This window comes from Dendronephthya gigantea, unplaced genomic scaffold (assembly GCF_004324835.1).
Source record: "Dendronephthya gigantea isolate DGI-Jeju-01 unplaced genomic scaffold, DenGig_1.0 000332F, whole genome shotgun sequence".
Lineage (NCBI taxonomy): Eukaryota > Metazoa > Cnidaria > Anthozoa > Malacalcyonacea > Nephtheidae > Dendronephthya > Dendronephthya gigantea.
In genome coordinates this window covers 20,808-32,538 of record NW_021163342.1, presented here as the reverse complement: position 1 = coordinate 32,538, position 11,731 = coordinate 20,808, and the positions used below count along the sequence as shown (strand labels likewise).

Here is an 11,731-nt window from a genome sequence, read left to right as displayed (position 1 = left end):
ACTATTTTACGGGAATATGTAGTATGAATGAATGAAGGAGGAAGTTAGCTCGTAGAATAGGCCGGTGCTTTTCCGCATTGAGAAAAGGAAATAAGGTTGTCGCAAACACCTGTTTTTCCGTAGGTATCCCCTACCTACTATACAAGAAGCAATAATCAATTCCCCGCTGTAGGAGAATTGCGGACTTTGCCGTACTAGTGGTATTCTTGTATCAATGCGAGTTCTTGTGCTCTAAATAGCGATGGCGGAAGCTATTTGCCAAATTAAATTCGCAATTATAAAAGGATCCAACATCAAATCACTCCTGATGAAGACAAGTCTGGAGTGTCGTATCGAAACGTTGGGTTGCGAATTTAATCTTTGTGTGTGGTTACTTTCATTATTTTAAACCAGAGAAGCGATAATAGCGATGAAATATGCATGCTAAAGTTTTAAAAATGATTTTTGTTTTTGAAAAAACACAATCATTAGAAATTGTTATAAATATATATTCATTAAAAAGAATATATTAATAAAACTATTTAAATTCAGTTTGGACTTACTTATATAAAAATTATAACATTTTTGGGTAGGGGGAGGAGAATCCGAGTTGTCAGAGAAGTGTCTCCTTTAAAGAACTTAGATCAGTATTTCCACTTCTATCAGGACGATTCCGCCAGTCCTTATGTGTTTGTAGAGGTTTCAGTCCCGGGCTTTGTGGTAATCCTTCTTTTAAAAAAGCAGATTGTTTATTGTTTAGTTTTAATCCTTGTAGTTCAGGTTCAACCAATTCAGCGTGATCAGTGTGAGTCATCATGTATCGCGTGTCTGCCCGCAGTAAATGTCGCGGTATACTAGGTGGTGGTGGTAAATATGGTTTTTGAAAAGATCTTTGAACTTTAGGATGTCTTGTTTCACGAAGTGATATGCTGTTTATCGTGTAATTGAGAGGTTTCAGCTGAGTCTTGTGTAGAGATCCAGGTGAATAGAAATTAGAAAAAGTAGCCTTCAAATAAAGAAATATAATTTGAGATTATATGCATGCATGCTGGTTTTCTTTTAACATTATTTGCAAACCAGTTTTAAAATTCTACCATAAATGAACCTACCGGTAAATCATCCTCCTTACTACCGACTTCATGCCTTATTTCATCACTATAAACAATTGAACAGACAAGACTTAACTCCGTGATAAGGGACGGTATGTTAGCTCCGACGCCCTCTCTAAATAAATAGTTCAGGTTATCTACATTCTATTACAATTCTATTCAATCAACATAAAGGCTAGTATTCGCTGCTTTTATCGATATAGTCTCGATCACAATTGATAAGGTTACAAACTGCGTCATTAGTAAAGTATTGGGCGAAATCAGGTGGGGATTCCATTTCTGATTGCGAGATATTTGGTAGAAATTCCAGTAATTGAGGAGCATACCTAGCCATATCTGGTGTAGGAAAGTCATATATGTTTTGTTCCTTTACTGACACCTAAAAACAGTTTAAATATGAACATATAAAATGAAACTAAAAAACGTATAGTTATGGCGTATCAACCGTACATCCTATCTTACAACCTTGAAGATCTAGGAGTCCACTATAATATCTGTCTAAAACACGATATACAAAAAAACAGATGGGATTACTGTAATCTTAATTGAAATGTAATACCAATGGTTGTTTCCGGCATCTACGAAAATGATGCACTGGTGCAGGCTGGACGCTATATATAACTTGCGATCATTAGCGCGCCCGAAAAATTTCGTCACAAACATTTACGTCATATTAAAAAGAACCTGGTTTGATCTTTTCTTCTTTTTTCTTCGTTCTTTTTTTTCTCTTAAGAGGAAAAAAAACAGCATAATAAACTTTGGTATAATAACTATACCTGGAAACATGAACCCAATAAATGCTCATTGCTAAGAACATCAGCTATATCCGGGCCCCATTTTGAAAATCGTACTTGGAATAAAGCAATCTTGCAATTATAGCAGCCTGCTGGCAGGCCTGGAATTTTATTCGAACATGAAGATACGAAACAGGAGCACTAACCTTGGATGGCAAGTTGGCAAGCCAAGATCAGATTTTCTCTCTTGTACAACAGTGGGCGATGTTGGCATATCTCTTGGAGATATTAAATGTTCATGAATGGTGGTACCTTCTTTCAAGCCATATTCCTTGCTTGGAAGCAATCCATCTGTGAAGATAGGAGGCTTCATTGTTTGGTCGCAACATGCTATAAAACAGATTCTTTTATCAATGACGTTTGCGTGGTTGTATTTCTATCCTATATCGTTATATTATACAATACAACCAGTGATGCTAATTCTTATAAGCGTTTCTATAACATTCAACTATGAACACAGGCAAGGCAACAACAAAGCACATGCAGGCATGACAACATATAATTTATGATTATATAAACTTCTGCAGTTAGGGCAAAGCTCTATATAATGGTTGTTTGGTCGCGTTTCACAGTTCTTGTGGCCAGCGATGAGCCGGTTGGGCCATTTTGTTAGGAACAAAATTACGACAGCCTTTGGCAAACATACTTGTTGTCACCTCTTCTTAATTTTCCCTTTTTCAAAATCTTACAAATATAATAATTTCAGAATTGGCGTCCACAAAAAAACAACTTACAATTCTCAGCGACCTCTCCCTGTCTGATTCCACGTTCCAAAGTATTACTGCTTTCATCTGGAATAATGGACTAGATGGATGATAACAGATGTTGAATATAGATCATCAACGAACACACTGAACCAAAACGAAACATTCGAAATATTTTGTTTTGGCACATATTATGCACTACACAAAGTACAGTGTGTAGCTACAGTTTAAGAATATTTACCTCTACTTTGGGAGCATCTAGATTCAACTTTTTACTGCTCTTTGTCTTTTCACGTATTTTTGACTTGCATTTCTTTAACTCGTCGCTGCCAGTCGGCTAATATGGGCAAAAAACATAAGAAGTTGCTTTCTAGAAAACATGTGTTACATATATGGAAGGCCAGTGCGTTGTATGAAAACGGCAGACCAGCGCACACCAAATAAACATCATTGTATCTTCGACGACAAAAATTGAGATATGATATATAGGCACTCCATCTTCTGGTGGACCAATACGAACTGTCAGAGTATATATAGTTAGCTACAATATATGTATATTAAAGACACGTCAATATAGCTTACTATGAATGGTTTTCCATCTGAAAAATTCCATTCATTTCCCAATGAACTAGAAACATGATATTTTGATAGTTCTCTTGGTTCAGGTGGTTTCATTTTTAGTTCATTCTTATTCAACAATGAGAAATCTAATTTCAGTTGCGGCTCAGATATCGTGCTTTTTAACAACAATTCCTGAGGTTCTGTAGTACTATGAAAACTTTCTTTGATAGGTTTTGTGTCATCTGCTACGTCTGAAATCTCAAGATTCTCGTTTATAGTCCCTTGTTCCTGGCGTTCAGAAGTGTCCGAAGCAAGATCAGTTGATATTCCACATTTTCCATTGGATTGTTGCGTCAAGTCCTCGTCACAGTTTGTTTCATTTGTAAATGCTTTGTGCTGCATACATTCAGCAATATTTGGTCTTTGCTGAGGAGTTAATTGTAAGGCTTGCTAAAACGATCATAAAAGGAATAGAAAATATTTTTATTTTGAATCTTTCCAAACAGGGTTGATTACTGGAACTATATCATTAAACCTATAATTGCTATATGCATGCATGCAATTTTCCCACTGCATGGCACTTAACACAATGATCATCTATGTCCATAAAAAGGGCTCTAGACATTTACAAGCAACTTCATCGCGGGTCCTCTGTATCAATGATCCTTGGCTATTCGTATGGGTGCAGGTGTACTGTACCGTGTGAACGCCAAAAACGAATCCGGACGGAAACGGGCGGACTATGTGGACGTGTAAACTTCTATGAATCCGCGACAGAATATTTGCGGATACAAACGAAACTAATGAACACCAAAAACGCATGGATGTTGAAAGTCAGGCTGGTACAGCTACATACTGTATGATATTGTTAATGACGTATTATATAGAAATTTACCGTCAAAAATTGAAGAAGATTCGAATTTAGGATGCCATTGTATCTCTTAAACAGAGTCTGAGGTCTCGACACATCAGGAAACTGTTACAAATTAGAAAATTGGAATTCGATATGACAATGTGTCGATTATGAATGGCCATTAACAATAGTAATTAACTAAGTAATAATGATACAAACCTTTAGTCCCTTAAAGCGAGGGTTATTACGAAACATTTCCATTTGATCTGGAGGAAGAGGTCCCAGAACCTTAGAAATGTCAAAAAATATATAAGCTGCATGTATATATATAAGAATGCATCTTCTTCAGAACATCGAAACCAGGAAACATTGCTGCAGACTGTTTTGTGGACAGAAACATCATTGGGCATTGTTGGTTGATGCTCAAATTCAGCTTGAGCTAATTCTGTAAATATGCACAGACGGCCGAGATATCTCCGATCAAAGAGACCGCTCATTTTAGCTCGGTCAAAATCGGTATTTGTCCAGTCACTAATTCACACAATTTTCAAAAATCAACAAGACAACATGACAAAATCAAGAACCAATACACCCGGATTCTAGCTTTTTTGACTTTGTGTATGTTAGTGTCTAGTGTTCTGCAAGAGATTTATTTCAAGGTAATCAGTTAATGAAATCAAATGCAAATGAAATTTGAACGGTCAAAATGACCAGAAAGGGAAAAAGTTAACCGGTCAAGAAGCATTTTCGGCGGAAAACTAGAGCTCTACATATAATATATAATAGACGTTTCTAAAATACATAGAGCAGTTCACGTGAATCGTTCTCACCTTTTGTATCGTGTAAAGCTGGTCAATTTCACTTTCACCAGGAAATACAGGCTAAGATAAAAACGAAGTAGAACGCGTGAAAAGAATGAAGAGAATGCGTTATAGAAACTATAGTAAATCATATTTTTAGGATATGTAAGTTCACAATTATACCTGACCATCGGCCAATTCACCCAGAATGCAACCTATTGCCCAGATGTCCACTGGCTTACCATAAGAACCCCTAAAAAGGACAAACGTAATAATTAAAATAAGGCCCGTTTCAGACGTCGAACTTTTCATGTGCGGAATCAAATGCAAAGAACACAAAGACTCCTTAACATTAGATGAAAACTTCGATGTCTGAAACAGGCCTAAGGTGTTTGTTGTAAACAATCAAATCAAACAGTTTGCATGCATGGTGATATCATAGCAAAATTTCCACTAGTTTAATTTGAGCTAACGAACGTTGGGCCAATACAGATATTGATCTAGAAGATTTACCCAAGCAATAACTCTGGAGACCTATACCAGCGAGTTGCAACATAATCTGTGAATGGAGCTGATGAATTGGATGACATTGCACGAGCAAAGCCTAAATCACAAATATTATGTTGTGAAAAATGGACAAAAAAAATCTAGATCTAAAATCTAGAGATATTTTCATAGTTTTTATTCTACTAACCAAAATCACATAATTTTAGTGAGTCATCTTTGCTGATTAACAAATTCTCAGGTTTTATATCTAAATTAAGAGTAATACAAATTAATAGCTCTACATGCTCAGCTGTTGTTATGCATGTATATATACCTGTCTTACTTACCTCTATGTATAACATTATTTTGATGACACCAATGTATAGCTTTAATGAGTTGAAATATATGTCCTCTAGAAATATATAATACACAGTCCACATATATCATACTTGGGTCAGTGGTGAAATTTCTCGGGATTTTTTTGCTGAGGTAATCATACATATATTTATTCTGAATTAAATCAAGATTTCAGGTGTACGTCTGTGATGGTGGGACATGCCACTATAGTACAATTAATCAGAAATAAATAAATACCATTACCTTAACCTAGTCACTGGGACACCATTTGGCATCTCATCAAGTAATTCCAGCATGTTCTGTCAGGTAAAGTAAGATTATAAACCGAAATAAACCTGGCTGAAGTGTACTATAAAAAGATTTATTCACACATACCAGCTGTAATGCTGCTTACATTATATATATAATTATATATATATATATATATATATATATGACTAGTAATACTATTTGATTTTGATCAATATTGATTTACAAGTATAATCTTTTGATTACATCTAAGTAATCTTTTTGGTAATCAACAAATATGGAAAATTTTTGAAAAAAATCAATAATTGCATGGGTAATTAATTGGTGAATTTTACCTTCTCAACATATTCAAAAACCAGGTACAATTTTCCTCTTCTTCGGAACGCTTCTCTATTAAACCAAAAACAAATTATCTATGCAGTTTTCATATGGTGTGTACTATGCATGCAGTAACTACATAGATGCAATGATATAGTGGAGGATCTATGGGTGTGCAGAATAAATTACACAGCTTAATTCTAAATTCAAATTACAACGCAAACTACATTGCAACACTATTGGTTATAGATTTGAAAAGAATATTTTTACATTAAATTCTGCCAATGCGATTTCAATTTTAAGCTCAAAAAATTAATTTACTCTGCACACCCTTGGATCCACTTCATATATGTTTGTTCTCCTAACAGTTATATTTCTTTTGCATTTTCTTTCATACTTTCAATAGAAGAAATTCAATAGGCAATATTGCATGAACATATGAATTTGCATCTCTACTGCAACTAACATGCTAGTTAAAGTCCTAGGATCAATTCACACTTTATAAGTGAAAACTATTGAAATATTTGCCACTTTTTATAGTTGACTTTCAAAATTACAATTCCAAATACACTTTTCATTATATGTATCATTAATTCACAAAGAGTTTACATGTAAATTTTATACCTTTTTGTTGTTTGGAGTTCTGTAAATGCAACCATTAATTAACTTACCTAAGTTGCACAATATTTTCTTGTTTCAACATTTTTAAAACCCTTAGTTCTCTCATTGTAGTTCTCTTTACATCTGCATTGTCTATATTAGAAATTTTTAGGTGTGGCATTAAAAGGAGCTTAGCAAAAGTCAGAGATATATATGGTATGCACTTACAAAAGCAAGCTCAATTAATGCTTAGTTTACCTTCACTGTCTTTGAATTTCTTAATAGCAACAACTTCATTTGTTTCCTATATTACAAATAGTGTATATTTCATTATAAAAACACTCAATATACAAATGTGCAGCCGTAAACTCAACTTCAAGTCAAGTCAGGATTATACCTATTATAACACTTAATTTATACATGTATATCCAATTAATTCAACAAATCTAACACTCCAATTACTCATTACTCTAACAATCCAAAATTATATATATAGGTACTAAACTACAATACAACGCTATTAAAAATTCTTCTCATACTAATGGTCATACCTTATTTCTACATTTCATTACGACACCATATGCACCTTTATAAAAAAAATCAACGTAGTCTCAGAACATACACGATTAATAAATTCATCAGCTAATTATAACAGATTTGAGACTTTAATAGTTAATACAATTACAATTTGACAACTTCTTTAATACCTTCTCCAACGATGCCAAGAACGTCGTATTTATTCATAGCAATAAATTCTTTTGTAATATCATATTGATACAATTCAACATTTTGCTCTTGTAGTTAAAATATGTAATCTACAATGAACGTAGTTTTCCTACAACGAATCATTTATTCAGGTTACATCAACTGTATCTGGATGTGCGCAAAGGTGGCACCGTGACATCATGCTGAATGTTTTCCTTGCAAGAATGAAGCATATCATGAATAAGACTTTAATATCCAATCTAAATCCTTGTCAAAATAATTGAAAAACATTGAAAAATGACAAGAATTTATCGTCTTCGATGCAGGAAACCTGCGCCATGTCAACGTTTCCCTCGTTACTGCTCGTTACCCGTTCCCAGGTATCCCAGCATGCACGTCATCAAAACAAACCTGATTTTAAGGTATTTGGTTTAAACTGGGTAAATGCAGGCTGTCAGGATGTATTATGATATTGTTTCAGTGTATTGTTTATGATATCTGGGCGGCCACATATTTAAAGAAAATATCACCATCAAGTAAAGCATACATGTTGTTTTGATCTTGAGGAGTGAGTGAACGTATATGGTCATTTTTTCCTAAACTACTTTCGTTTTAAAGAACAGAGTAAAGATGGTATGTGATGCTTTTAAAATGTTTTAATGAATGCTAGGAAATAAATTGCATGCCTGATTGATCGAATTGATCGTCCCTATGATTTCATACTGGTATCGTTTAATGCCAGGGAATTTATCATACAGACCTTGTCCTGACTAATTCACAGTATTGATATAACAGTCACGTTCGATATTCTTGTAAGAGTCCGTAACCTAATAACATATAGAGTAGAATGATATAAACAGAACAACTATGAAAACAGTTATTTCCATTGCCCAAATGTCTGAAATGTTTCGTGAACGTCATTAATGTGCTTCACTGGTTTACTGTTTATCTACTGCATTTTTTCTACATTTTATTCTGTTGTTGATTGTAGTAATTTATGTTTCCACAATGTAACTAGTATCCACTGTAGCTAGTTATCGCTACTATTCCATTTTCAAGTTGTTGCAATTAAAACGTAAATGTGTCAAATTTTGCTATTATGTTGTACATTTCCGTTTGTCCTGATTAATAGTGACCATATTCTTTTCATTTGCAGTATTGTAGATACTCAGTTAAAATATTGCGCTTCCTATTTTAAGAAAAGATTAAAATGTTGTTTTTCTATTATATTGATCCTACTAATTACAATAAATATGTGATCACAGAAAACATTAATGGATTTTCATAAATAATTTCCATATCATTACTTAGTGCCTGTTTTTCTAAACTCGTACACCCTAGACAATTTTATAATGTTTTGCAAGCTTAGTTGTTCAACAAGAATTTTGTGATCTCATTGAAGAAAGAAAATATCTGGCTATAGGTTATCAAACTGAATTGTCATGTCTATATATAACAGCAGCACTGTTCGGGCACTTGCCCCTCATTTATGTTTCATTGTTTTTTTAGTCGAGTGATAATTCAAGCCGAAAACGTAAAGGAATGTGGCAAAAACTAAAAGAAAAAAAGGCTGTTGAAAGAGAACATGAAAGTAATTTTAAAGCTGGGAGAATACCAATACATGAAAGACATTTACATAGAACTGGTATTCGGGGAAGAAAAAGATATCTTTATTATGCATTTTTATATCTATTGGGTATACTTTGTTTTATTAATCTTGTGGTAAGTTCTTTACTTCACAAGCAACACTGAGCTGCTCTTCACATCCACACAGTTACTATAAAAAATTGTATACCACCATACCATGTGCTACATAGCCAACACAAAAAATAGCAAAAAAATCATAATGAACTATATTGAATGATATGTTTCTAGGATGCCATTATTGGCTTATAAGCCTCATTTTATTTTCAAGTTTGAAAAAATATTAGCTGAAGTAAGGCTAGTATATTATCTAACACTAAATACCTGAGAAGGTTAATAAAATAGAACAAGTGTTGATCATTACCTTCTTTATCATTTCAATACATACCTAAAATTTAAACTGGAATGTTTTTACAAAATAGAATTTCAGATAGAGAACATAACAGATATAAGTTGTATTTTTGAAAGTAAATATGAGGCACTTTCCTTATGCAGAAAAAATGGCCAGACCAGTCCTATTGTATCACAGCACACACAGATTACTGGTGTTTTAATAGAGTGTTTCAGGATCTACAGAAAACCTGCTACATATAATTTGAAGTATATTATTGTTACCTGTTTAAACACCACATTCACAGAGATAAAATGTTTGTACAAAGTCCAAACTGAGTAATATCATGATTGTATAAAGGAATTTCATGTTTGTTTTCTGACAGATGTTGTGCATTATGCTGAGTGTTTTGCGTATTGATAAATCTGGAATGGAGAGTTTATCTCTATTCAAATCTGGCTTAGTTCGCTGGATGTATGGAGGGGACTTGCAGCAAGTTGTGTTGAAAACAGGTGAAATTGGAGCTTTTAAAGACAAAAATCTAAATATCAGAGGCAATAATGCTGGGGTAAGTCATATTTTTTATTGACCACTACCGATGTACGACACAAATTAATGTGAATGGATCATGTGCATAGGTATAAAGTTAAGATACATCTATATATTATCTTTATGTAAATTACTTCCAGGTGAAATTTGTTAATAATATTCCTGGAACAAAAGGAAGCTCTGGTAAGTTTCATAAAATTTCTAGCCATGCCGTAATTCTTCTATCCTTTATTTGTTGATAATTTACATCTAGGCACTGCAGTAACCTTTTATGAATTGCTGTGTTGTCAGATTGTCAATGTTGTCAAATATTGTATGATATAAAAAACGTTTTCTCAGGACTGTAAAGTCATTTTCATCATAAACTTGATCTTTGCAAGTATTGTCTTATATACATACATTTCTTCTCTATATATGTCCTCTTTGTCCAATTTCTAATCCCTCCAAAAATTTTATAACAGACCAACGTTTGGATTCGAGTTTTTTAACAATTATCGTTATTTCTTTCACAGACATACCAATGTATGTCTTCTGATCCACCCACCGACACTACATGTCTACATAGATCCACCCACCGACACTACATGTCTACATGTCTACATATATATATACACAACGCTAAATACACAACCATTGATGGTATATCTCTAGTCGAGTTTACAGTCTGTAAAAATGGTCTTTGCCGAAGTATATATATACGTAAACGAATAACAGACGCTACTGAATTCACAACAAACCACTCTAAGAACAGTTCGAAAACGCTTTCACATTTCTCAGGCAGTAAAGATTTGTTAGTTCAGTTTCTTTTTCACTTCAGTTCTACTCTTCTGGCATTCGAGCTTGTCGGCAACGTATTTCTTTCAATAAACTTTAACAATTCATATCAGAAAGCGCCCTAATTCATATGTCTGTTTTATCCGATAAAATAGCTACACACACAATCATGTATAGCTCTCTGTCTGAGGCCAGTTGTCTTGTCGCGTGTTTGTCATATATCCTTCAATTTTATATATTAATATTTTATAATTTTGAAGCTTACATTGGAACTAATGGAACTTTACTCAAAGCGAAGAATGGTGTACGAATTGTCTCCTCTGAGATTAACAAGACGATACTTCATATAGCTGAACGAAAAGTTGTCTGGGATGTACCTGCTAAAGCTGTCAATTTGGATACAACTAACGTTGTTCACACAGGGTAATAAAAAAAATACTATTCTTTACCAATTGGGCCAATTTGAACAATAAGACAATGCTTGATGGATGTGGGTACCAAACTTAACCCATGTATGCAATATTAGTTGATATTTTTAGTTTGGTTGTTTAAATAACTATATACATATAGTGAGTGAACACAACTATGTCTATTTTTTTTATAGATCACTAGTGACGATGGTAAAGACTTGAATATCGACGCTGCAGAAACTTTAACTATACGAGGAAATGAAAATGTTTTATAGATTCGAAAGAGTTAAATTTGAAAGCAGACAAGGTATCGCGCTCAAAGTTGGAGTGAAAAAGATGTAAGTGATTTTTGCTAATACCTGGTCTACTTGATTGTTATTTTCATTTTTACCTTGTCCACATTTTTGTTTAAACGGTGGATGAGCCAAAATTTAAAAATACTCTAATTGATCTTGTGTATTGCTGAACTTGCATCTTATGCGTTTAATTGTACTTCCATTGTTTTCCA

At 33.7% G+C, this 11,731-nt stretch overlaps 2 protein-coding genes across 4 annotated transcripts; one reads left to right on the top strand and one right to left on the bottom strand.

The window, feature by feature from the left end:
* Positions 1-532: 532 nt before the first annotated feature.
* LOC114542064 (cyclin-dependent kinase-like 5) lies at positions 533-7,970 on the bottom strand. Of its 3 annotated transcripts, none has more exons than XM_028561817.1 (20): positions 7,518-7,970; positions 7,362-7,396; positions 7,069-7,114; positions 6,882-6,963; positions 6,228-6,282; positions 5,887-5,942; positions 5,634-5,698; positions 5,495-5,554; positions 5,314-5,404; positions 4,984-5,053; positions 4,831-4,881; positions 4,220-4,288; positions 4,043-4,123; positions 3,169-3,597; positions 2,828-2,923; positions 2,617-2,686; positions 2,029-2,173; positions 1,415-1,815; positions 1,089-1,134; positions 533-985 (listed from the first exon to the last, which is right to left on the bottom strand). In XM_028561817.1, the coding sequence occupies exons 1-18, from the start codon at positions 7,552-7,554 to the stop codon at positions 1,752-1,754; spliced, it is 1,602 nt and encodes a 533-aa protein (XP_028417618.1). In that variant the 5' UTR covers positions 7,555-7,970; the 3' UTR covers positions 533-985; positions 1,089-1,134; positions 1,415-1,751. The 3 variants fall into 3 exon arrangements, with proteins under 3 accessions (XP_028417618.1, XP_028417616.1, XP_028417617.1); XM_028561815.1 differs by having other exon boundaries at positions 2,029-2,212; positions 7,518-7,966; XM_028561816.1 differs by lacking the exons at positions 533-985; positions 1,089-1,134; positions 1,415-1,815 and having other exon boundaries at positions 1,847-2,212; positions 7,518-7,966.
* A 28-nt stretch (positions 7,971-7,998) lies between these two features.
* On the top strand, positions 7,999-11,453 carry LOC114542065 (beta-sarcoglycan-like). The gene is made up of 6 exons (XM_028561818.1): positions 7,999-8,148; positions 9,025-9,237; positions 9,876-10,058; positions 10,180-10,222; positions 11,074-11,236; positions 11,418-11,453. The coding sequence occupies exons 1-6, from the start codon at positions 8,146-8,148 to the stop codon at positions 11,443-11,445; spliced, it is 633 nt and encodes a 210-aa protein (XP_028417619.1). The 5' UTR covers positions 7,999-8,145; the 3' UTR covers positions 11,446-11,453.
* The last annotated feature ends 278 nt before the right edge of the window (positions 11,454-11,731 follow it).